The sequence below is a fragment of the Argiope bruennichi genome, chromosome 4 (genome assembly GCF_947563725.1).
Source record: "Argiope bruennichi chromosome 4, qqArgBrue1.1, whole genome shotgun sequence".
NCBI classification, from domain to species: Eukaryota; Metazoa; Arthropoda; class Arachnida; order Araneae; family Araneidae; genus Argiope; species Argiope bruennichi.
The window spans coordinates 20,586,014-20,612,640 of record NC_079154.1 but is presented as its reverse complement, the minus strand read 5'-3'; the positions used below and the strand labels follow the sequence as shown (position 1 = coordinate 20,612,640).

At 26.8% G+C, this 26,627-nt stretch overlaps 1 protein-coding gene across 1 annotated transcript; it reads left to right on the top strand.

Moving 5' to 3' along the window:
- The first annotated feature begins 553 nt into the window (after positions 1 to 553).
- On the top strand, positions 554 to 26,623 carry LOC129965397 (nucleolar protein 8-like). Its single transcript, XM_056079242.1, has 11 exons — positions 554 to 632; positions 1,602 to 1,752; positions 11,671 to 11,796; positions 11,890 to 11,974; positions 14,132 to 14,234; positions 14,889 to 14,987; positions 16,431 to 16,603; positions 16,701 to 16,806; positions 20,180 to 20,244; positions 22,460 to 22,539; positions 26,515 to 26,623. Exons 2-11 carry the CDS (start codon positions 1,624 to 1,626, stop codon positions 26,605 to 26,607), a joined length of 1,059 nt encoding a protein of 352 aa, XP_055935217.1. The 5' UTR covers positions 554 to 632; positions 1,602 to 1,623; the 3' UTR covers positions 26,608 to 26,623.
- Positions 26,624 to 26,627: the final 4 nt, after the last annotated feature.

Genomic DNA, 26,627 nt, shown 5'->3' with positions numbered 1-26,627 from the left:
GACTTCACTGGAAAGTGTGAAGTCGACGCTCCACTTCATGATAGTAATCGGTCTTACTGGTATTCGTATGTGTTGATGCACTGTTCCATACAAACCGTTCTTAATTGCTTGTGATTTGACTTTGCATATATTCCATTTTCTGCTGGCGCCATCTATTGGTAGAATATAGAACTAAAGTAAACAATTTAACGAAATAACATTTATATTTAATTCAAATTTTTCAGAAAATGGTTTACTCCAATACAAAAATTAAATAAATAGTTTTGAAAAAATCAAATCTAAGAAGTAAGCTGAAATAGATAAATTAATTCAATCACACGTTACTTAAATTAGTAAATTAAGTATTAACTATAATTAATAAATTTTATATTTAATATTAACTAATAATTTTAAATTATGATTGAAATAACAGATATTTGGAACAATTATTTAAAAATAACAATAGCAAAATTATTTGTTATTCAAAAAATCGTGGATTATGCATCTCTAGTCGGTAGAACGATATGTAGCTCTAGTATGACACTACTTAAAAATTACGACATGTATTGCCAACACTGGTTAAAGCATGCAAAAATGTCTTTCAAATTTGTAAATAAAAACAATTTTGGACGTGGTTTTGAAGATTTATTTTGGTGAGTTGAAGGTGGTTGTATTTAACGATTAAAAATGCATATAAAATCTTTATAATTTTGCAATTTTCAAACTAATAGCATCAAAATTAAAGGAATTTGAATAAATTGAATGAATTTGATATTAAATTCTCAATTTAAATCCAGTGCAATTCAGCACGTGTTACTGACATAATTACATTTTCTTTTAAATTTGTTTAAAATAAATAAATGTTAATAAAATAATTTTTTATTAACATTAATCTAAACAAAATTTTAAATTAATTAATTCAATGTATTTAAAGAGTTTCAAGTTAATTACAAATTTTCTAAGAATAAGCATGTTTAATTTAATGATTTTTTTTATTAAATATATTATAAGTAGCTACTTAAATTATATCGTAACTGCATCGATAATTTTTATTTTAAATGTATAATGAGTTTAAACAAATGCAAAGTATCATATATTGTAAAAATATTTGAATTTCTGTTAATAATGGAAATTCTTTTATTTTAATCATTATATATATAATTACCTGTAATGAAAAAAAAAATATTCGCAAGAAATCATTTGTCTACAAAATGAATTCGAAATCTGCAAATTGTGCCTTTCTCCTAAAAATACCATCATCATTTTCATTTCTGATTTTTAATATTTATTCATATATTTTATCGATTTATTATATAAGCATATTCTGAAAATCTGTTTCAGATGCAGATATATGATCTGTTTAAAAGATTTTTCATAAATACTTCACTAGATCATTTAATATTACTCCTACATCTTATAAATATTATGTACTTTTTGTCTGATGAAGTGATCAAACTATTTTAAAAAATAATGAATCATTTGAATGTTTATAATGTATATATATATAACAAATGAGTGACATTTTAAAAATTAGCAAGTTTATGTTGATTCTGTGCTTTTTATACAGATATTATAAATAAGTGAATTCTTTTAACTCAATTTTTATTATAATTTTATCCAAGTGAATTGTGTAGTTCATAAACAATGGCCATGGATGCTCAGGAAAAAAAGAGACTAGCTAATGAAAAACGTTTAAAAGCTATACAAGAATGGAAGAAAAATAGAAATCTACATTCAGTCAAAGTAGAAGCAAAACCAGTTCGAGTAAATTTTGTAAGTTATTATTATTATTATTATTATTTTGTTAATTGAATGTATTTTAATTTTAATTACAGTTGTAAATTATGAAAATATTTTTTAAAGAAATGTATTTTGATTGTTTGTAGTCATATAATACCACTTAAAAATGATTTAAAACTCTGCATCTTTAAAAAGATAAATTCACGAAGTTTGTAAAGGAATAAATTTAGTAACAGGAATTGGTGCTTGTGTATTAAATGCATGCCACTAGAAAATCTTTGGCTTAACTGTGTGCCATTGGGGAATTATGCCTATAGATCAAATAATATTTTTGGTATCATATTGGTCTGACACAATTATCAAGAACTTTTATTTGATCAGTAATAATAAAGAAGAAAAATGAAATGTACAGATAAACTGAAATTTGTTATACAGTAGACTCCCGATTATCCGTGAGCGGCTTATCCGCGCCTGCTGCACAAAGTTTTTTTTTTTCAAAAAGGTGGTTTTACAGTTATGCTTTTGTAATTATATAATACATTACAGTATTAAATCAGTACATATGTATTCATTTTTCTGTGTATTCTTGACGCCTCTCGTAAATACAAAGCACTTTTCTGTTTTCATTAACAAAATGCATTTTAGGTTAGTTTTGAGTGATATACTAAAATATTAAGCGTTAGTTAAACATTTCCTGCTGTTTATTTTACGTTTTATTGTACATAAAACGATTTTTCAAAGTTGGAATGATTGTTTTCTTTTTTGCTATACCCGTTTTTAGCTTTTTTCGGATTATCCGCGATTTTTGTTATCCGCGGCGACCGCGCCACCCAATTCCGCGGATAATCGGGAGTGTACTGTAGTTATTATTATATCAATTTATTTTAATCTGGATAAACTAATGTTTATGAGGTGTTACAGTGCATTCTTATGGATTTATACAATTTTTTCCCTTCATTCTGTTTTTGTAGCTCTGTTAAAATTGAATTATATTCCTTTTGAAAGCATTTTTTGCCAAGATATTAAGAATTTTTTTTAACTTATTTTACACAACAGATTTGTAATGATTTCATTTTTGCTTGTTTTCACAATATTGAAGTATGATTATTTTGGACATTTATTTTGTGGTAGTTTAAAGACTTTTTTAAACTATGGAAATTTCATCAATTTGATACAAATAAACACAATTTAATCAATTTAATACTTTCTATGGAATAATTGGAAATAATGGAACAGCTAACATTTATTTTTTATATCGAATTTAAAATACAAATAAAAAATGTATTTCTAAAAGGAGGTAGAATGAGCCAAGCTGTCTTCTTATCCTCTTCAAACCTGACTTTTTAAAAACTGGTTTAAAAATTTGATTTCAAGATCTTTCACCTTTGTTACATCTCAACAGTTTGTGGAAAGAAATATTTGCTGATCAAGCAATTTTAAGTCCCATAATTTTAAGGTACACATATGTGTACCTCAGGTCTTAAGCAAGTTAAAGTATCCTCGATAAATATATATATATATATAATTTAACCCTAGAATGCTACTCATTCGTCTCTTGGACGAAGTCACTTACAAATGTCTTTCTCTGGGCGCCCCTAAAACAGGAAATGGGACGTACCCCTCAGTACCTTTATGTGACCTTGACTGCTACACGTGCACACATTCCTTGTTATCAAAACTTTTCAGGAAGTGCCACATTTGCAGCAATGTTAGTCTCGCAGACGAATGGTTAGCAGGCAAGTTAGCTTTTTAGATAAGGACTTAGTTTTATTTCTTTGCTACTGTTAAGATGTCAAAGCGTTTTCGCGGAGAAAATTTTTGGGGTAGACCTGATGCAATTCGGGAGGTATTAATGATGAAGAAATTTCTACTTTTTCTGATGAATCGTAAACTGAAGATTACATTGAAGTGGAAAACAGTGATTTCACAAATAGTGACAGAGATGAAATAAAAAATAATTTGCTTGAAAATAAAGTTGAAGAAGAGACAATGCTCGAGAAAAATACAGAAGTTGATAACATGAAGTTGAAATCGAAGTCTAAAAAACGAAAGCACAATGTTCCAGAAATAAGTGATATGGTTGGAAATATTCCAGAGTTTTTTAAGTCCTGCGACAAATCTATAGTATACCCTGGAAAAATTCAGCTCACTGCTAAAGATAAGTCAAAATGGTCGTCTATTCCCAAATCAAGTAATAGAAGGACAGCCTCACGCAACATTATTCATTTCATTCAAGGACCAACAGACTCAGCAAAAGAACTTTTCACACCTTCGGATTCTTTTACTCATTTTTTTACTTCAGAAATATTGGAAATAATTGTTTTTCATACAAATTCTGAAATCAAAAGACGAAAAGAATCCTATGTTGAAAAACATTCTTCTTTTATGGAAACCTGCATTGATGGAATTAAAGCTTTATTGGGATTATTGGTTTTATCAGCGGCTATGAAAAATAATCATTTAGCAACAAATGAGTTATTTGATACAACATTATGTGGTCAGCGGTACAGAGGTGGAATGAGTGAAGTGAGATTCCGTTTTCTGTTGAACTGCCTTCGTTTTGACTCAAAGGAAACCAGACAAGAAAGAAAAAAAAAAAAAAAAAGATAAATTTACACCATTCAGAGAGATTTGGGAAAAATTTATCAGGCGTTGTACAGATTTTTATAAACCAGAATCATATGTTACGGTTGATGAGCAGTTAATAGCATTTCGTAGAAGATGTCCCTTTAAAATGTACATACCAAATAAGCCTGCAAAATATGGCATAAAAATAGTAATGCTCTGCGATGTAGGGACGAACTATATGATTAATGCCATACCTTATTTAGGAAAGAGCGTTGAAACCAAAGGCACTCCATTGGCAAAGTATTTCGTTGAAGAATTAACAAGACCCATTCAAAGGACCAACAGAAATGTTACGATGGACAATTGGTTTACATCGATACCTTTAGCAGATAATCTTTTAAAGAGCCCAATTAATTTATCAATTGTGAGAACTGTAAGAAAAAATGAAAATGAAATTCCTCCAGAACTTTTACAGTTGCTTTCTAGAAGTGTCGGAACAGGAATGTATTGTTTTGACCAAGCCAAAACTCTACTGTCGTACAAAACAAAGCCAAATAAGTGTGTTATCCTGCTTTCAACATTCCATGAAAAACCATATGTAAATAAAGAAAGTAAAAAACCTGAAATAATAGAATTCTATAATTCCACAAAAGGAGCTGTTGACACATTGGACCAGATGTGTAGCAACATGTCATGCAGCAGGAAGACACGTCGATGGCCTCTTTGTGTATTTTATGATATTATTAATATCAGTTTAGTAAATTCACATGTTTTATATAGCCACAACATGACTAGAAAATCGGAAAAAGGGATGTCCAGAAAAAAGTTTGCAGTAAAGTTAAGTGAAGATCTTCTTGCTCCATGGATGAAGAAGCGTTTGGATGCGCCTACTTTACCTCGTTCTACAAGAACAATTATTAGCGAACTTTTAAAAATAGACATGGTCTGTGAAACTCCGAAAACAAATGAAAGTAACAAAAGAAAAATTTGTGCATTTTGCCCTTACAATCTGCGAAGAATGGCCCGCTTTTTTTTGTCAAAGTTGTGCAAGAGCAATGTGCGAAGATCACCATGCTAATGTTTGTAAAGATTGTTCTGAAAATGAATAAATGATATTTTTTGCTTAAATGAAGTTTAAAAAGCCTAAAAACAGCTACAGGTAGTATATTTTTGTTTTATTTTGATTTTAACTTAGGTTTTAAAAGCGCCTATGCATACTTCGTCTCCCAGACGAATCGTTACCCTTCCCGTGAGTATACTAAAGGGTAGCATTCTAGGGTTAATAGCTATACTTTTTCTATTTTAAGGCCTTATAAATAAAAATAAAAATTATTATATTAATAATCTATTAAACCTCATTTTGAATGAAATTTCATTTTTTAAAAATATTACATAAATAGATACTGCATTTTGAGCACTTGACTCTTCTAGATTTACATCCTGGATACTTGCATTTTGATTCATACTTATTGACTATGTAATATTGTAGATGGCTTGACATATCTAGTCTTATTTCTTTTTAATTGGGAAGGGTCAATTTTTCTTGCTCTTTTAGAGGAGATATTTTCATCAGATGGTGATAATGAAATCTCCAGTGGTCTTTTAGTTGTATTTCCATCATTTGATGACCCTTCTTTTATTAATTTCATCAAAAGATAATTTTTTACTTGTTCTTGGTTTCCTTTCTTGCTGATGATGAGAATGCTCTCATATTTCAACAGAGACCAAATTATATGCATTCAAAATTGCATTAAGGTTATAACATTTTCGGCTTCATTCCTAATAGCTCTGCTTGTCGCTTTGCCACCATTTTATAGTATATGAAGCAATTGGCAACTACTAAATGTACAAAATGCATGAATGTTTGCGTCGGTCTTTTTTTGTAATTACTGCATACCAGTAATATGCAAAATAATGGTCGATGCCTCCCATATTATATGCCTTTACAATAGCAGATTATTTTATATCAACTTTTTGTTTCAATTATTTTGACTGTCTTCTGCCTATTCCAATTGGCTCATTACCTATACATGTGGATAATAGAGTCACAGATTTATTATTTTTTTACTTGACAAGGCACATTTGACTATCGTCTGTGACCCATTCATCTCATTTGCCAGGTTTCATAATTTTCGATACATGAGAAATTCTATTGCTTCCCCTAAAATCACTTTTTTCTAAAAGTTCAATAACCTCCTTTTGAGTTAAAGCCACTTGACATGAAAAAAATTATTATTAGCTTATAAAATTCTGTATATTCTATACATGATGTCGGATTGAAATTATTGACTACAAGACAGCTATAAAATTAAATTTTTTACTAAAGTTAAATATTTTTAAATTTATATCTTATTAGATAACAGAACATAAGAATTATTTATTATAAAAAAGATATATAATATATTCAAGGACAAGAAATGACAATTTGGAAACAAGCGCTCAAAAGATAAACAGTGCAATAGATTACAAACAGTCAGGAAATGGGCATGAAAACACCTGAGGTACACATATGTGTACCTTAGTTAAATTTGTATTTTCACCGATTCTATTATAGATAACAAGATATAATTTGGTAATGACTTTAACCAGACACTTAGTTTTTAAAAATATATATATACAAGTGTTTATTTTAATAATAAATATTAAAAATGTATTTATATTTGCTGTGTTTTCTGTTCAGTGCCATTTTCATTATGTCTCTAATTAATAGCAATGGATATGAAAAAAATATCAAACTATAGTGCTATTGATTGATGCAAAATGGAAGCTACATTCATAAATGTTGAAATGTATTTCGTCAAAAATTTTCTTTACCGAATAAGAGAAATGAGAAAAATTGCAGGTACACATATGTGTACCTCAGGACTGAAGAGGTTATAAGTAAATTTGGCATATCAAACTCAAAACATCTTCTGATTCAAAAATCTGTTACATAGAAATATTTTTAAAAACCAGAAATTAAAAAAAAAATTATCACAGATTCAGAAATTAAACTTTAGTGCACACATAAAAACAAAAGAAACTCAATACAATTTTATATAACCTTATTAGGATTTTTTTGGAATTTACAATATATTTATGTATAGGTGATAGAATATTTAAACTTTTCTGAGCTTATTCAGCTGAATAAACCTGAAGAGCAGAATTCTATTTATTTTAGTTTAAATGCCTAAACAGTTGTGATTTTTGGATGCATCTTTGCATCAAGGTGAGGTAACATAGAGAGATTGCAGAATCATCATGGTAATATAAATGTCTGAAGATTTCTTGGCGTTAAAAGCAGGCCTTGTTAGTGACTATATCCAAATTTGAATCTTCATTTTCCCTTAGCATTCCTCCAATGGAGAAATTGATCGTTCACTCTGACATATAGCTATTTATCACAATGTGATCATGTTGCACTCCTGGGAGAGTCTTTTCAGATTGGTCTGTTCTACCAGGAATTTTTATACATTCATATTTCTTCTGGACTTTTGGTGATGTCCTTGCAATCATTCGCTTTGAAAAATCAAAGGTCAAATCTCCATCTCTTCACGAATGCAAGTTGTTAAAAAGGATTCCTTCTCTTGCCCCATAGTGAGTTTCGTGTTTTAAACTGCTAAATTATTTCCCTATTCTTTTTTTTTTTTTTCTTTTTGCAAACTTATCTAATTCTTAATGCATTAATTTTAATCTTTAATGAGTTAGGTGAAGGGTTTTGTAATTTCACAAAGGAATTCATTGCCAACCATTTCCCACGAAGAAATATTGAAATTCTTGAATGGGTAAGATTAAAAGTCCTCTTATAGCTGCATGCAAAGGATGATCTTAGAGAATTAAAAAAAAAAAAATCCCACATTGAAAGAATTTTTTTAGGGGGAGGGGACAAGGTTCTTTACATCATAGAAAATCACAGAAGATAGACACTTAAAAATGAATTCACTTTTTTGGGCAAAGAGTACATAACTTCTAAGAAATATTCTTGTGGAATTCCGAAAATATTTAATAAATTTTGGATGCCAGCTGAGTGTTGATTTTATTTAATATATTTTTAAGCTGAATTTTAAATTGAAATTAGTTAGAAATATTTCCTTATAAAAAGAATGTACATAATAAATTTCTAAACAAATATTTTTAATGCAATTACAAAATGATTTGTGGAGAAAAAGATTTTATACTATTAGGCAATTTAATTTTTATCCATTTAGCAATTTTTAAATTAATAAAAATAATAATAAATAATAATAATAATAAAATAATAATCAGAACAATACAACAATAAAAACCTAATGAACAGTTACATAATAATTCAACAAAATTAAAATAAACACTTCATTATAATGATTAATACAACATTGTTTTAGATAAAATTTTATTCAAAACTCTTTATTTTATGAAATTTATAGGAATTGATTTTTATTGGATTGACTTTTTATTCAGTAAATTCATTCTCTCTGTATTAGCTTTTTAAATGCTTGTTCATATTGGTTAGTAGTCGCCTTAGGTGACCAGCTGTTCATCAGGAATATTAGTTATATTTGATTCCTGAGAAATTGTTTTTATTACTTCATTTTCTTGACTTCATTAATTATCTGACTAAAGCCATGTTATTTTACTTGTTTAGTTCTTTTAAATTCTGTTTATTTTATACATAAATATTTCTAATTGAGATTGTCTCATAACATCATAATCCTATTAGAAACATAATATTTTTTAAATCTATCTTCTAAATTTTACGATATTCACCTTTTTATTTGTCTTGTAATCTACACAAGTACTAAACAGATTCTTTACTCTTTAGCTTTCAATAATGGAAAAAAAATTATGTGAATAATATTTGGTGGAATACTGAAAAAGGTTTGATGTTCAGAGCAGTAATGTAATCTTTTGCTGGAAATCAGGCAAAAAATTATTTTTAAAAAATTACCAAATCTTATAAAAAATTTGCATGACTACAAAATAAGTATCATTAAAAAGAAAATTTTTTAAGCCTTGAAGTGGTGCAAAATTAATTTTTGTGCAATAATATTTTCAGAACTTATTGTGGATAAGTAGCAAAATTCATCTTAATTTTTAATTAATATAAATTCTAAAAAAAAAAAAAAAAAAAAAAAAAAATCTCTGTTGTGCACATTCCCACCCTCTAAGGTAAGCCAAATTTATCACTTCTAAGTCACATGGTGAGGCTGTAAAACACCAACACCTATGCTCACCTCACCTATGCTCAAATACACAAATTCATCCTTATTATTGGCATAGATATGAAAATGAAGGCAAGCTACTTCACATCAGCTTAAACAATGTTTTTTTATTACTTAATTGTAATATTTAATAGAATACTGATAAATAAAAGTTTTTTTTTATCATTGTATTCATTGTTAAATTCTTTCCATTAATTTATAATATTATATATATAAAAGAAAAAACCCTCAAAAACATGGATGCCATCAAATTGCAATAATGCTCTTCCTGTACGGTTTTCTCAATTTTGACAGCTGCTATGTGAAAAAGCTTCTATAGGATTGCCATAGCATCAGAAAAACTGAAAAAAGGCAGAGAATTTAAAAATTATTTTAACCAGGGAATTTTGAAATGTTTCTTAAAATCAGTGAAAGTGCAGAAAGTTTAATATTTCTTAGTTTTTTTTTTTTTTAAATCAGAAAACTTCTTTAAACATTGCTAAAATAAAAGATGGTCACCATAGCTCTAAAACTAAACACCACCATCTACAGAATCTCATCCTTTTTCTGTTCAATTTCCTTTTGTCTTGCATAGATAAAGTCAATTTCCAAGTTTGAGAAAAGCTAGCAATAATGGAATTGTGACTTGAATATTAGTGGAGTTAGTGAAAAGATGATTTTAGCAAAGTATTTTATATTAGTAAAGACTACAAAAGAGTACTTTAATTCTTAGCCAAAAATTTTGCTATTTTAAAAGCTCTACCTTGTTTAAATCCATGTTTTTTGAAAAACAATAAGTATTATGCAAAAAATGAATAATTGATTTGCTTCTTTATTCCAAAGCACAAATTTTCTCTGCATGTTCAGAACATGCAAATATTCAATTTGAAATTTTTCTGAAAAGAAACTAAAAAGTGAATACAGAGAATAGCTTAGTTCATTTAATAGAGAAATTCATTTAGATGATTTCTATTCTAATATGTTGAAATCCGAAGAATTTTCTGATTCTTGAGAAGTCATGGAAGTAATGCTTTGGTGTCACATGGCATTGCCACGATAAAAAGTGGATTTCACAATTCCTACAAGCATACCCTTGTTGGAACTGTGAAAGAAAATTCTTTAATTGATCTAAGAGCTTTATATGATGCCATAAACTGTTTTGGAGGTATCTTAAATATTCCAATTTTAAGAAATTTGCTACAGTATGCAAAATTAGCAAATAGCAGAAAAAAAATCAAGGAAAAAAAGGGAAGCATTAAAAAAATATAAAACAACTTTGTAAATTAAATTGCTTGAAAAAAAAAAAAGAAACCAAATGGCTGAAAAATGTGTAGAAATTGCAGAAATTAATGCTTGAATGTATGAATTAAAAAAAAACACAAAAAAAACATATGTAATTTTTTTTTAAAAAGTAATTATTAAATGGTTTGTGTCATCATAACAAGAATGTTATTTTGTGTTTCTTTCCTCCCTTAATATATGAATTTTTCTTACAAAATTATAATCAATAGTAAGGGATTTTTTTTTTTTCTGTTTGTAAATATAAACAATAATTTAATATACTATTATTTCAAGTAATGTTGAATTATTGCTTACTTCCCTTTGCTTTTTAGACTGATAAAAAGTAGGAAGGAATTATTATACTTTTGTAACTATCATGTTAGTGCTATTCACATTTTCCCTCTTATATTGTGTAAACATACAGGGAAAACAGGATTTTTTTTTTTCCTTCCAGATTTGAGCAGTAATCTTAAAATAAGAGTATTCTGTCATTAAGAAATTTAAATAATTGAAAGATGTAAAGATATATCTGATTAATGAAAGAAATTTATTGAAAAATGTCATAATAAAGATGGAAATATTGAGCCCACTGTTTTATTATCTAGCATGTATACATGCATTACGATTTGAACTGGAAATCTTCAAAGTATCATAATTTTTGAGATGTATGTTATTATTCATATGCCATAAGATTATTTGTAATTTTAATTCATAAAAATTAAGTTATTGCTAAATAAAATGAGTGGTTCTTAGAAAAGTAAATTTATGGATCTTGGAAACATATAAAGATTAAAAATAGGTATTCATTCTCCTTAGAATTTAAATTTTTCATTCATGCACTGAGCAAGTAAAATTTAAAAATTTTAGCTATATTAAAAATTCCAGTAAAGTTTTTATGTGTTTAAAATACTGAATTTGTTTTTAATATTATAATAATTTTCAGGAAGAATTAGGAAAGAAGAATATACCTGAAAACAAACTTACATTATTTAATTCAGATGGAGAGGAGGATAATTTTGAAGATGATTTTCATGTACGTCCTCAATTTGAAGGTGCAAAGGGCCAAGAAGTATGTAGTATTTTTTATTTGTTGGAATTCATGCTTTTGATATGTAAATATTTTTGCTTTAAATTAGTAAAATGTTTACTATTTTAATTTTAGTTGTTGGAATTAAATGCTGAGCTGTCAAGCCGCTTTAAACTAGATGAACGGTTTAAAGAAGATGATGATTTATCTGAAACTAATGGTATTATTATTTACTTGATTTTGACTTAGTTTTTTTAATCAAAAAAATATTTTTTAGGTGACATGAATTAAGTATATTTTAAAATAAGCAAAAATAGTTCTCAAATAACTGATCTCAAACTGATAAAAATAATATTTATGACTGCATTTATTAAAAAAATCATTAATATGCATATTTTCATTTTCTCTCATACCGATTTTTATTTATTTACTGAATACCTCAATTATCCATGTCATATTTAAGATGTTTTTGCATTCTATTATTGTTTTAATAGACATTTTAAGCTAAAACATTAAATGAAAAAAAGGTAAGATAAATATTTGCATCATTTACTTAAGTGTATCTTTACAAAGCATTTCTTTAAATTATATTTCCGAAAACTTAATGAATGAAAACTTCTTTTTGTAAATTCACATTGCAAAGACAGTGGATCATTATTTTTTTAAAGAACTGGAAATTACTAATTGTAAAATGTTATAATATTTTTTTTTTTTTTTTTTAGTGATGTATTATATATTAGTTTTTTAAATATCAAAATTTATATGCAGAGTATAGAAAGTTTCTGGAAAAAAAAATGTCTTGATATATTTTTGTCAGCCCAATATATCTTCTAGATTTAAATTTATTTAAAAGTATTTTGAAATTTTTTAGAAAAAATCAAATGAAATATTATAATGAGCTATAAACATTGATGCATTAAAAAAAATTCTAGAATAAATTTTTATTTAATACCTCTTAAAAAGAATATTTTGGAGACTACATTTGATGTTGAAATAATCCATTTTAGTTAAATTTCAAGTTCAATGAAATAGTTATTTAATTATGTTAATTAATAGTTATTTAATTAAGTTTCAAATGGTAACAAAATCTTAGTTTGTTACTAAATGACAAATTGAATGGCTTGTTCAAAAGTGAAATAAATAAATAAAACCATTTTGTGTAACTAATAATTTTTTATTGTTACTAATATTAAGTAAAACAATTGTTCTTTAGAAAATAATATATTGCTCTTTTCGAAATATTAATGGTAACTCCTATAAAGTACATAAAAGCAAAAATTATAGAAATTGTAAAAGCAACCAAAGATAAGCAAAATGAAAGTAAAACAATCCTGCTGCTAATGATTTTGTCTAAACATATGGTAGTTTGAGTTGTATTAGAAGCAAGAAAAAAATTAAAAAGATGAATATTAAGACAAGTAAATTTGAAGCTTAATAATATCATTACTTTTATTTGAAAAATACCTAATCAGTTTTACAAATTCTAGTTACAATTACTTTTATATATATATTGTTGCACCATATGCTGCTTTTCACTTATGAAAGGAGTCACAAATGATAATGCTATCTACTTGGATGAAAAGCAAATTAATTTATATACCAGAATGTAATGACAGGGTGAAGGAAATATAGTTTATTGGAGATCTGCTTGTGATCTGATTCCACAATCCCCCCCTTTTTTTAAAAAATAGTAAATATGTTGTACATCAGTGTTTGAAATTGTGAAAAAGTAGATACTGCTTTTGCAGTAATATTTACCTGCTACATCAGCATTGTTGGTTAAATGAAGTATTTAACATCTATGGATCTTAATTTCAAACCATTATTTGAAAGAAACCATTTAACAAAATGCAATAATCAAATTTAGAATATGCTATTTATTTTTAAAGTTCTAATAAGTTCAGGGTTGTTAATTAGAAGCAAGTAAACAATCTATGTAAAAGCATAAATTCTAATTCTATTTTTTTTAATGAAAATAGTATAAAATTCTGTGTCAAACATGTATTAAATATTAAGCTTTGTCATATTTCATTATCAAAAACATTATTCCATGATTTATGATAAAACATATTACGCTTTACAAAGATTTCAGTTGTTTCTTAATCCTTTTTATTATGTGATTATTATAAAGGCTCATGGTCTGTAGCATTTTGTAGTTTTTACTTGCAAAAAATTAAGCAAAAATTAATATTTAATTACATTTTTGTTCATGAAATCTAAACATTTCAATGATCATTCTTTGTGCAAAAAGTTTTATTTTATAAGAATTTCATATTTCTCAACAAAAACACATTCTATTTAATAAGTTAATTTATCGTCATATTTATAATTTATCATCTTATTTTTTCTGTGTATTTATTTTTAAATTTACCTTTAGCTGCAGAAATAAATGAAGAAAAAGTGAAAAACATCAAAATTCTTGAATCTGTTTTGGGCTATGAAGTTGCTGAAAAATTCCCAGAAGGAAAGAGTGTGATAAAGTAAATATAACTTTTTTTAAATAAAGATTTCAACTATTCTCTTTAATTCAAATAGTAGATTGTTCTATATACTATTATAAGATTTATATGGTGAATATCGTTATATTTAAATGCAAATGTATATTTTCTGAAAAATTGAATTTTAAACTTTTGTTTTATATATTTAGCTGTTCAATGTGAACAATCTTAAATAATTATTCTCAGTATTATTATTAATCTTATTTATAACTAAAGGCTCTTTATTGAGACTAAAAAAAGCTCCTTATGCTGGAATAAATAATTAATTTAAAGTTTTTATGTTATTTATTAAATTAGTAAAGTAATTTATTAAATTAATAAAGTAAGTTTTTGTGTTATTTTGATTGAATTGTAATTTTAATATATTGTTTTGACTTATATTATGACTTCAAGTCATCTTCATATTAAAATTTTTTATAATTAGATAGTACAAATTTCTTATTTTATACCTCTTCAAAAAATGGAACCCTGCCAAAAAAGTACTTTTCTCATTTGAAATACAGGAATCATGTACTTTTCATCAAAGTTGAAATCAACATTTTTTATCATTTTAGTATTGTAAAATGAAATTGAGGCAAATATCAATTTATATTGTTATTTAAGGCCAATTTTTAAAGCTAATAATTATTTTTTCAGAAAAAAACGTCTTATGAGATTTGATCCTGAAGATGAAAATGCATCAAAATATTTAAAAGCAAATGACATCTCAGAAGAACATCCACAAACAAAAGTTCGGTAAGTTATTATTATTATTTATTTTTTTTTTCATTTTTTAGTATGCATTTTGTTTTATCACTATAAAGAGCTTTTAATTATTTATTGTGAAAAAAAATTTCCAACTTATTATGGTAAAGAAGTGGCACGAAAAGCATGCATTTCTTTCTTTTAATGCATATGTTATCTACATTTACTTATATTTGAAATCTGCAGTATTCTTTTCTGGAATGACTCTTTGTGATAAATAGAATATAGATTGCATTGATTTAAATTACGTCATATGATGTAAATAACCAAATTCACAAAGAACAAATTACTTCTGGTTGACACAAATGTGTTTTGATTTTTTCTAATTTTTTTTTTTAATTATTCAGCACTTTGAACTTGATTGTTTTGACATGTTTTGCAGTATGATTCAGTGAATTATAATAATAAATAAGTATTAAGAAAAACTATGATTTGTAGAAACTGTTCACAGGCGATTTTTTATCTTGAATGATATTTAGTGTTTTATTATTATTTTTTGATAACTCATAATAACTTTTTTGATAATTCATAATAGTATAAAATTAGTTATTTGAACTGAAGTAAATGAAGTTTTTTAACAGTAATTGCTGTTTTGCTGGAAATATGCTGTTAAAATCTTGCAGTTTTATTCAAGTATGTTTTTATAAATATATAGTGTAAATCATTGAATTCATAAATTTTGAATCTTCTTACTACAGATTTATTGAATTCAGGTTAGATAATGTAGCGAATATCATTAAGAGATCGTTACTGTTGAAGTAAAAAGTATTCTTTGATTTTTAAAAGACACAGTAATAGATATCATCGTAAAATGGCAATATTTCATGTAATGCACCCCTTGCTATTTTGAGGTGGAATTTCAGCTACATTTATGATAAATTTCTCAGACACAGCTTCAAGTATCATTCCAATCAACTTGTCTTTTAACATTAAGAAGCTATATTTAACAGCTAAATAACTGATGGTCAAGTTCCTTCCTTTCTTTTCTAATATTTAATTATAATTTTTTTTTGTTATTAACTGGTGATATACATTTAATATTCAACTTTTACATTGCATAAAATTATTTCAAATACAAAATCTGATTTTAATTATTGTTCACAATACATCTAACAGTTTATTAGATTTCTGTACTTATTGTTTGATTTTTTACTTGTTGCTAAATTTTTTTTTTGTCTTAATTAGCAAATTTGGGGGTTTACAGTATTTATTACATTGCATTACAAACTAACAAAATGAAAGACAAAATTTTTGTTGAGTAAATTGGATTTTGGATTTAGTTTGATAGGCTTGTTACTCAGCTAGTGATTTTTTTATTGTTTTTTTTTAATAAATTTTTTGTCTTTTAGTATTATAAACTTGCTGTTCTAAATAAACTAAACAAAAATTTCTTTGTAAATCATTTATAAGTTTATTTTCTATATATATTTATAGAAAGAAAAAGGAGAAAGAAGAGTTAAATAAAGAAGAAAAGCAAGAAATACCTATTTCTTCTGAAAGATATATTGAAGTCAGTTCAAATTTGAAAGACTTATTAAGTTCATCATCAACTCCATTTAGTTTATCTCAGAAATTTAGTAATGAAACTGATAATGATTCTAATACTGGTATGTATGGAATTTGCTTGTTAATACTTTTTTCAATATGATTTTTTTAAGAACCCTTTTTTAGATGGATATTATTATTATTTTTAAAATTCTTTAGGCTTTTCCTTTTCATTTGGAACAAAAGAAGATTCACAAGTGAAACAAATAGTTCCAAAAAATAAAAAAGAGGAACCTAAAACATCAAAACAACCACAGCAAACAAGGTAAGAAAATTTTATCTGAACTTTCAGTTTTATATTGTTTAAATTATTTTCATTTAACTAAAAATGAATAAATGTCAAAAAATTAATTAATTAATTTTTTTTTGTTTTGTTTATTTACTATTATTGTAGTAGTTTACAAGTATACAAAATTGTGCTAGATTTTTGTTTGTTTTATTTTATACTGTTGATTTCCAAGTTTTCAAGGTTCAATGAAAATATAAGTAAATTGATCTTTATAATCTATGATACTCTTACTTGTCTTTTTTTTCAGTGTTTGTTTTTTGTGTAAAACCTGAAAAAGATGTTAAATCTGAGCAATATTGAAATATTTTTTATTGCTAAGGAAATATTTTCTTCAAATATAGGTTTAAACAGTAAAACCAAACTCCATCTTTAAAAGATCTAACTTTTAATAAATCTACATTCAGATATGTGCTTGTATATGTAAATTATATTTCATTTTTAAAGTATTACAAATTCCAAAGTGAGGGAATTTAAAGAGTGCTCATGTATTATAAATAATTACATTAGTGAATTTCTATATTCAAAAGGAATCGTAACAGCTTTTTAAAAAAAAAATTATTTAAAGAAAAGAAAATGATCTATAATGAATTGAAAATGTTCATTTTTCTAAACATTAAAACATCTTTTGTGCGTGTGTGCGTGCGTGCATGTGTTTCACTTCTGAGTTACTCAGGTTTTTAGTTACCATTCACTTCAATCTTTATTTCTCATAAAATAAATGCTGATTCTTCGAGAATTTAGGAGAAATTCACTTCAAAATTGTATGAGCTCACAATTTGTAGTATTCTGAGGAATGAAAAATTGTTAAAGAAACGCATGCTTCTCATTAAATCAAAAATTGTTTATATATACAGTCGCTACAAGTCAAACTAGGACATCATAAGACAAAAACTTGCTCGACCTAAATATTTTAACTAAAATGAATTAGAAAAAATGTGAAAAGATTTTTTTTTAACAGTGAATTTATTGTACAACTAAAAACAAATCCAAATAGTGCCGATTCATAAATTATAATTATAAATTTAGACATAAAATTAAAATTTGTGAAGAGGAGTATGTAAGTCAAACTCGGACATGTCACAATTAAGCACCCTAATAATTGCAACCCTGGGTTAAAAATTTTTGCCACCTTTATAGTTAATTTTATAATTGTTCGGGGGAATTTTTCAATTGTGTTATTTTCATATACTGGGGAATTAAATATTAATTTAATTAAAATATCAAGGCAAAGGAGCCAAATGAGCATTGAGTTTAGAAATTTTTTTATTAAGCAAGCTGAAGTTGTAATGTATGTGCCATAAGACTGTCAGAGACTGTCTACAGAAGTCATTCAATAGTTAATTACATCATAAAATGCTTCAAAACCAATAATCAAGGGGAAAATAAGCTTAAGTCCAATAAGATTTTCAAAGAAGCAAACGATCAATATTTAATCAGAAAAATAAAAGCCAATCCATTCCTTAGTGCACTAAACCTATCTATTATTGTTGAAAAGGAATTTAAAAAAAAAAGTGCTCCGTAAAGCAGATCTCAATGGGAGAAAAGTCAGACAAAAGCCTTTCATAATTAATAAAAATAATATTAAGACTTAAATTCACAAAATAAGGACTTAGATTCACAAGAAACATGAAAACAAGGATTTTTCTTTTTTGGAAAAATGTCTTATTTACCGGTGATTTGACATTTTTGGATCTGATTGCAAGTCTTACATCTGGAGAAAATCAAAAGAGGAATTTCACACAAAAAAATTTGAAAGCAACTGTGAAGCATGGTGGTGGATCAGTAATGGCCAAGGTCTCATTTTCAGCCACTGGTCCAGGAATTCTGCATTTTATTCAAAGGAGAATGGATAAGAATGTATGCCACGACATTTTAAAGAAAGATTTAAAACAATTTGTGCTGAAACTTTCTCTTGGCAACAAGTGGTGATTTTATCAGGATAATGATCCAGAAACATAAAGCTTATCATGTGCGTTCCTGGCTTCTATATAATTGTCCTCACCTCATGGACACTCCACCCTAAAGCCCTGATATAAATTCCATCGAAATTTTATTTGAATATCTTAAGAAAAAAGTCCGGAAACATGCCTTTTCTTCTAAAGTTGAGTTGAAAAGAGTATTTTTGCAAAAATGAGAAAATATGGAACTTAATTTTTGTGAAACATTTGGGCAATCTATGCCTAAATGTCTTAAAGTGGTTATAAAAAACAAGGATTTGCTTACAAAGTAATAATTCATTTAAAATATTAACTAGTTTTCAAAATCTTCTTATCCGTCTGAGTTTTGCTTGTGCACAATTTTTTGTTTTGTTTTTTGCCATAATTTCTTTGTGAAATGAATTGATTTATAATTTTTGTTATTTGTTTTTATAATTGCAATATATATATTATAGAAAATTCATTTAACTATGATTCTTATCATTTTTAGTTTACAAATTTTGACTGTATTAATATTTTTTTCTTTGATGTCCAAGTTTGACTTGGAGTGACTGTATATATATATATATAATATTGCACAATAGCAAATAAAGTAAAAAGAAATATTAATCATTGAATAAAACATAAAGGAAAATTTGCATATTGATATCTATGACAAAAGAATCTTACTTTGCTTTGAATAAATCCTTTTTTTGTCATCTTATATTTGAAAGAAGCTCTTTTGAAAAGCCATATTTTATCACTTACCTGCATTAATATTTGCTCTAATTAAAATATTCAGTTAAAAAGAATTAATATTTTAAAAGAGCAATTTGTAAAAAAAAAGAATTACTCTTGCTTTTATTGTTTTCAAATTGGCATAACAATTTACACCTGTCAAAACAATATGCCACAAATCAGTTTAATTTCATATTTGCTATTCTCCCATTCTAATGTTGGATATTGTAATATGACTTTTTTTTATATGTCTTGTAACTTATGCAAATATTAAAAAAAAAAAATCCTTCTTTAACTTTCAACAGTGGAAGAAGATAGTTGATGAAATAATGAAAACAGTCTGAACTTAGGGACAATAATACAATATATTGTTGTAAATTAGGCACACATTTAAAAAAAAAAAAGAAATTGGAAAAAAAAAAAAAAAAAAACCAAAGCACAAAAATTGGCATGATTATTAAATTAATATCATAAAAAGGAAAAATTTTTTTACATTTTGAAATAGTGTAAAATTTATTTTTTGTGGATAATATTTTTGTAATTTATTCCAGAATAATCCCAAAATTCAACTTAATTTTCAACTATTTAAAAATTTTTTTTAATCATTTCTAGAAGCACATTCCTACATTCCGAAGCATATTTATTTATTTATTTTTTGTTTTTATGTAATTTAATATTCATTACTTTTTTTCCAGGAATATATTTGAAAATAGACAAAAGTTTCAGTTTTTTATTGCTGAGGATGATGATAAGTTAAAAGGTATGTTTTGTTAATTAGTATACATTTGGATTATATAGTTTAATCTTTTTTAAAAATTTACATTTAAAACTGATTAACAACATTATATGAAAAAGAACATTTGTTTATTCCTAAACAAATACATCGATAAGCTTTGTGTTACATGGAGTAAAATATTTAAACATGTTATGTGAAATTAATTCACCTTCTCTACCTATAAATTATTTTTGTATTACAATTATATTAGTCTCATTTGTACAATACAGACAAGGATTTCTGATGTTGGACAGATGAAAATGTTGAATAAAATGGGGGCGGGGAAAGCAGACTCTCCTTCTATGTAAATGGCTCTATATTATGTATTAGCATAAATATCTTTATAATATGTTATGCAGATAAAAACATAAGTTCTATACTGTAAAAACTATCATCTAAGCTTATTAATAAAAATATCATCAAAATTAATTTATCAAGATAAAGTAGTTACAGAAAGCATATAATATGATATATATATTTAGTAATTGTATTGCATGTTTAAAAAAACAGCATTACATCCACTTTTTCAAACTGTTTATTACATTTCAAAGTTACTCCAATATTGGTTTTATTACATTAAAACTTTTTTTTAAATATAACCAGACTCTTTTTCAAGTGTATACCTATCATTGTTTACAAGCTAGATTATTTCAATATCCATCATTTCTTCACACTATTCATTTGCACTAATTTATTTGTGAACATTTTCCTATGAAATATTCTCAGATCCAGAAATTCAGTCATGTAAAAAAGTGCAAGCTCTGATTGATTAGAGCATGGAAAAAAATTTAGCAGTGGCATCCTCTGAAACAATTAATTAACAAGAGGCAGATCAGTCTTTCTAATTTCTCTTTACATGTTCTACTGAATGTAACTTCAAAAAATATATAAGGTTCTGATGGATTCTTTTACCCTCTGACGGATTATTTTACCCTCTATTGCAAAATAATGGGCAGCATATTATCATCTATTAGTTGGAAATAATTGCCATTTACACCATTAAATAACTTGACATGAAAAACCAAAACTTCATCTTTGCATATTTTTAGTATTCTGTATTGTTCCATAAAAATACATTGATCAGTGTACTCATTCAAAATAATGCCAGTCCATATTATTATTCTTCCACATTGTTTCTATTTCACTGGAAACTGGCTCCTGCCACTTCAGTCGCTGTATCACTTCAACGGAGTGCATTTTATAATCTGTATTAATTAGAAACAAATTATTTGCTTCCATTTCTAATTATCTCCATTAATGCAACCTGCTTTACAGAATACATCTGAATAGTAGAATTCCTGCAGTTGCAGCAGACTCATTTGTAGTTTGGCCTGCCATTAGTTTCTGTTTCTTTTGGCAATATCAGTTGCATCTCATTTCTCATAATGCACCAGGCATCTTCTCAGCAATATGCTTCATTTATTGCAAGTGAAATTTTTACTCAACTACTTGTATATTTCTTAGAAATTTTAAAAATAAACATACATATGCAATCTTTTTTACATTGCAAAGAGAATGGGTACAAATTGTATTTTCTATTTAATGAAGGGGAATCCTATTAGGCTACTTGGTTACCAATCAACAACATTTCATTGAACTTCACATAATCAAATTAACATTAAAAAAAAAATTCTTTTTTGGGTTGTTCCTATAATTTTTTTTCAACAGTTTATCATAGGGTGTATTTTGGTATTCTCATTGAAAACAGTTTTATCTAATTCATATTAACAAAACTATTTTTATTAAGAAAACATATGATTATTTAAGTGTTACTCATTAACTATGCTCTTTTCAGAAAAAATGGGGTGAAAAGGACAGAGAAACTATCCTAAAATGTTTTGAAAATATTTTAATGCAATTGCTGATAGTCAGAAGATAAACGATTTTAGCATTTATCAAAATCACATTGCTGTTAATTTTGGCATATAAACAATGAAATAAAGAATTCAAAGAATTTTTTTTTTTTCAAATAGTAAAATAATTGGCTACTAATTAATTGAGAATGATTTTAATTTATTTAATCTATCTTTGGTATATATAATTTTAAAAATCAATTGATGTATAATTTAAGAAAATTATATTAAAATGTTCATTTTGTTGCTTATTAATCATAAACGACAAAATCATTTCTTTTTTTCATATTGAAACATTTTTTTATTGAATTATATTACTAAATGTTTATTTTTCTAAATATTAATAGAAGGTGTAGAATTTTTTCAAAGGAAAAGGACTCTTGGAGAAATACATGATGACTGGAATAAAAGAAAAGCTGATGTGATGGTAAATAATTTTAAATATTTTTTAAAATTTTTATTTTTATAAATTTAGGAAGAATGCTCTTATTATATCAAAAGCCCCAACCTGCCCTTATAACTTCTTACAGTTTTAGGCCATTATAATAAAACAGATTTTTCTTTAAAAAAGGAATTTTAATCTCCTAGCATTGATTTGTATATAAAAAGTATGATTTTGAATTACTGAAAATATGCTTTTGGCATATTTTCAAAATCATAATATTTTGATTTCTTATTTATTCTAAAAATTTTCAGAAGAGAAATCAATTATAAAATATTTGTTTCTTCATCTTCAGTTATTTAAGAGCTTTATGTATTCAAAACTGCTTGTATAAAAATAGCCAATAGAAGTCTTTACAATAATTTTGACTCTTTATTAATTCTCCATAACCAATCTGTCTTCTAAATTCATGATATTTAAAAAAAAAAAAAAATCCTGACAAATAATTAGTGGCAAGGCTTTAATTGGGCAATTGATTAAGGCAAATGTGCTGGAGAAAATATTGGGAATTGGGTCCTTGCAGCAAGGACATTCAGCAAAGATCCTCCGTCCGTGTGGGAAGGTGAGGGATTTGGTGTGTCCACTCGTAAAACGAGAGAGAGCCATTTGCTGTTTTCTAGTGATATTCAGATGGTGACACCAACCGGGACTCTTACCAAAGTACCAAGAGTGAGCAGGTGTGACTCTCCAAAGGGCATCTTTTTGGTGTAGGAGATTTCAGAATAAGTTAGAGTTGCATCACCATGAAATATGTCAGCTGAGGCAGTCTTAGCTAAGTTATCCGCTATCTCATTACTATTTAAACCAACATGTGAGGGGAACCACTGAAAGTGTATAGAGTGCTCAGCGGAGAGCCTGGCAATAAGATCTAAGATATTTATACTAATCTTGTCCCCCACTTTCGTTCAATGAGAAAGGTGCTGTACAGAGGCACGACTGTTTGTTAAAATCCAAATGTCTCTGAAGACAATTTCAGAGGACATGTCGATATATTGAAGTCCCTTATAGATTGCAATAAGTTCGGACCTGAATACTGAAGAGTTGACAGGATTTCTAATCAAAATATCAGTAGCTCCTTCAGGAGTCTAGTAGTATCAGTGTACATTTTCAGAGCCGAAGATAGAATGCTATGAATTGTTTCCAGAGACGTTTGTCTAGTAAATTCAGCTAACTCTGACTTTTTGCTAATCTTGGCCAAGAGATCAGTATGGAAATGAATTAGATCAGGGTCAAACTTAAAATTCTAATAAGGCTTTAAGGAACGTGGTTCCACATATCCAGAAGGTAGTCGAAGGTAGACTTTTGTGAAAGAAAAAGGACTGTGTTTCTTTAAACGCTTATTATTATACCATGATGAAGTTCTGTGCTGATCATTGTAGCTAAAGAGCTTGTTGTAATATTTTGAAAGACAGTGACTTCTTCTCAGAGAAAGAGGTGGTAGATCACTCTCGTACTGTACAATATCATTAGGCAGTTGTTACGAAGGCCAGCAATTATTCTTGAAGCATTTAATTGCACTCTTTAAAGCTTGTCTAAGTTAGCTTATGAGGCACAAAAATAAACTGGGAAACCATACTCTAGAATTGGTCTGATCAGAGAGATGTAGGTGGTTCCTGGTGTATTAACATCTGCACCCCAATCTCGTCCAGAAATATATTTAAGTATGTTGAGTCTTTTCCTACATTTATTTACAAGAGCCTGAATATGTCTGTTGCTCAATATCTCTTGATCGAGAATGTAGCCCAAGTATTTGGCATTTTTTGCATAATTTAAATGACAGCCATTCATAAAGACACTTGATTGGTAATTATAAAGTCGTCTGTTGGTAGTAAAAAAAGTAATTTGTAAAGTTAAAAATGTAAATTATTTAAATAAAAAAAATTATTCACATAATATGAACTCATCTAATGTAATATATAAATGACAAGGTTTCTACATTTTTTATTATATTTATTTCAGTTATTAATGTATTTATAAATACCATGCATGTGCTTAAATAATTTTGTACATTCATGAGAAATAATAAGTAGAAGATTCTACATTTTTTTTCAGAGTTACTAAAATCGTATTCAAAATGTGTTGAAATAGGAATGCAAATTGAGTTAAATAAAAGAGGCCTTTTGTAATGCACACTGATTTGAGTTGCAAATAATTCAATCTGCAGCTGTACTATGAAGTGAAAGTGCTGAAAATTCATTTCCATACTTAAAGGTTTTTACTAGTTCCTGTTCAAATGGGCTAGCAGCTAATCAAGTTGCCTAAATATTCAGATATAATTTATTTAATAACTTATATTCAATTTTGATGGATTTTGAAAATCAATAATAAAAAAAGACGGAATACAATAGAAATGTATCATTTGTGCCCAGCATAAGGTATCAAATATATCTTATGCTGCACTTTGATGATTGATGATATGCTGGGGGAAATAAGGAAATTTTTCCTACGAATTGCAAATTTAATTAACATTTCCACTGACAGATGGCACTGCAAAATATGAAAAATAAAAACTGGCAAGAAAATGTTGCAAAAAATTAAACAACATTTTTGATATAACCCCCATTTACAACAACAATGTAGCACAGTGTGGTGCAAAAATTTTCAGATCTAAAGTGCTTCATTTTAACTGCACCTGTTACAATCTGTTGGTGGCAGTGTTAGTTAAATTTGCAATTTGATGGATAAAATTGACTAATTTCTCAAGCGTAAGGCTATAAACGATATATTTCTATTGCATTCTGTCTTTTTAAAACAAAAATTTTCCAAATCCATTGGTCATTTTGGGGACACCTAGTAGAAGTAAAACAAAAAGACTTTATATTTCTTATTTATATCAGTGTGTCTGTGCATTTATTTATTATTTGAATGAGAGTAGAACATTAATAGTGTGCAAATAACATTACAAGCGTTACTGACTTGTATGGATTGCATCTCTAATTCCTTATATAGGAATTTGATATTTTTTTTTGTTTCAATAAAATCTGAGCTCCCCATTTAAAACTAGACATTCTTATTTTAAGAGTAATTTAACTTCATTGTTTGTTTCAATATAAATTTTGATTTTGAAGTCTAAATTAATGTAAACATTATACAAAAGTATGTGATTGACTTAGTATTGATTCATTACTAGAGTTCTACTGTTTATAAAAGAATTTAACCTAGTTGAAAGCAAGCCTGATTCTCCTAATCATACAATTATGCATGGATAAAGATCCCCAACATAGAAGACCACTCAATAAAATTCAGACTCAATATGGGACTTGTCTTTAATTGCAGATTGTAGTAACTTTCTTGGGAAAAAATATAGATCTTGAAATTTGAATTATGGCAGCTTTGGCTTGCAAAATACAAATCAAAGGCTTTTATGGCATGTAGTGCTTGTTTCTTTAATCGTTGTTTTCAAGAAAATTTGGTCCATGATTGGTTTTAACATTATAATCAAATTTTTTTATAAATAGAATTTCGTTAAATGTACAAGTCAAATTTATTTATTAATAAAGAAATTTTCTGTAAATTTTTGATATTGAGGAAATTTTGCAAATTTTTGATTTTAAATATACTGACTTCAAAAATGAATGAAGATATTTGAATTGAAATTAAAGGCATAATAATAGACCTTTTCTAAAATCGGGTTTGCTTAGTTGTTTTTTTATTTATGAAGCTCTGAGTTTTCTGTAATTACTTACTTCTTTTCTCCCCAAAAAATACAACTTGGTTATTTTATTTAAACATTTTTGAATACCTATTTGATAGTGCTAGAACCTGTTTTGTCCTTGTATTAGCAGAATGTTGATTGTCTCAAAATTTAGAATACAGAAGTCTTTATTTTTTCTTTTTAAATTTGAATTTTTATGCACTATTTTTTGTATAAAGAGATTCATGTAGTTGTACTTAACTTTACACTTATTCTACTACTTTTATATTTTTATTGTTTTTTTACAATTTATATTTTATTTTTAGGAATTATTCAGAAGAAAGAGAAAATCCAACCAAAGAGGATTTGTAACTAGAATAAAAGCCAGTCAAAAAAACAAAGCTTATGCAAAAAAATAAATTTTTTATATGAAAAGTAT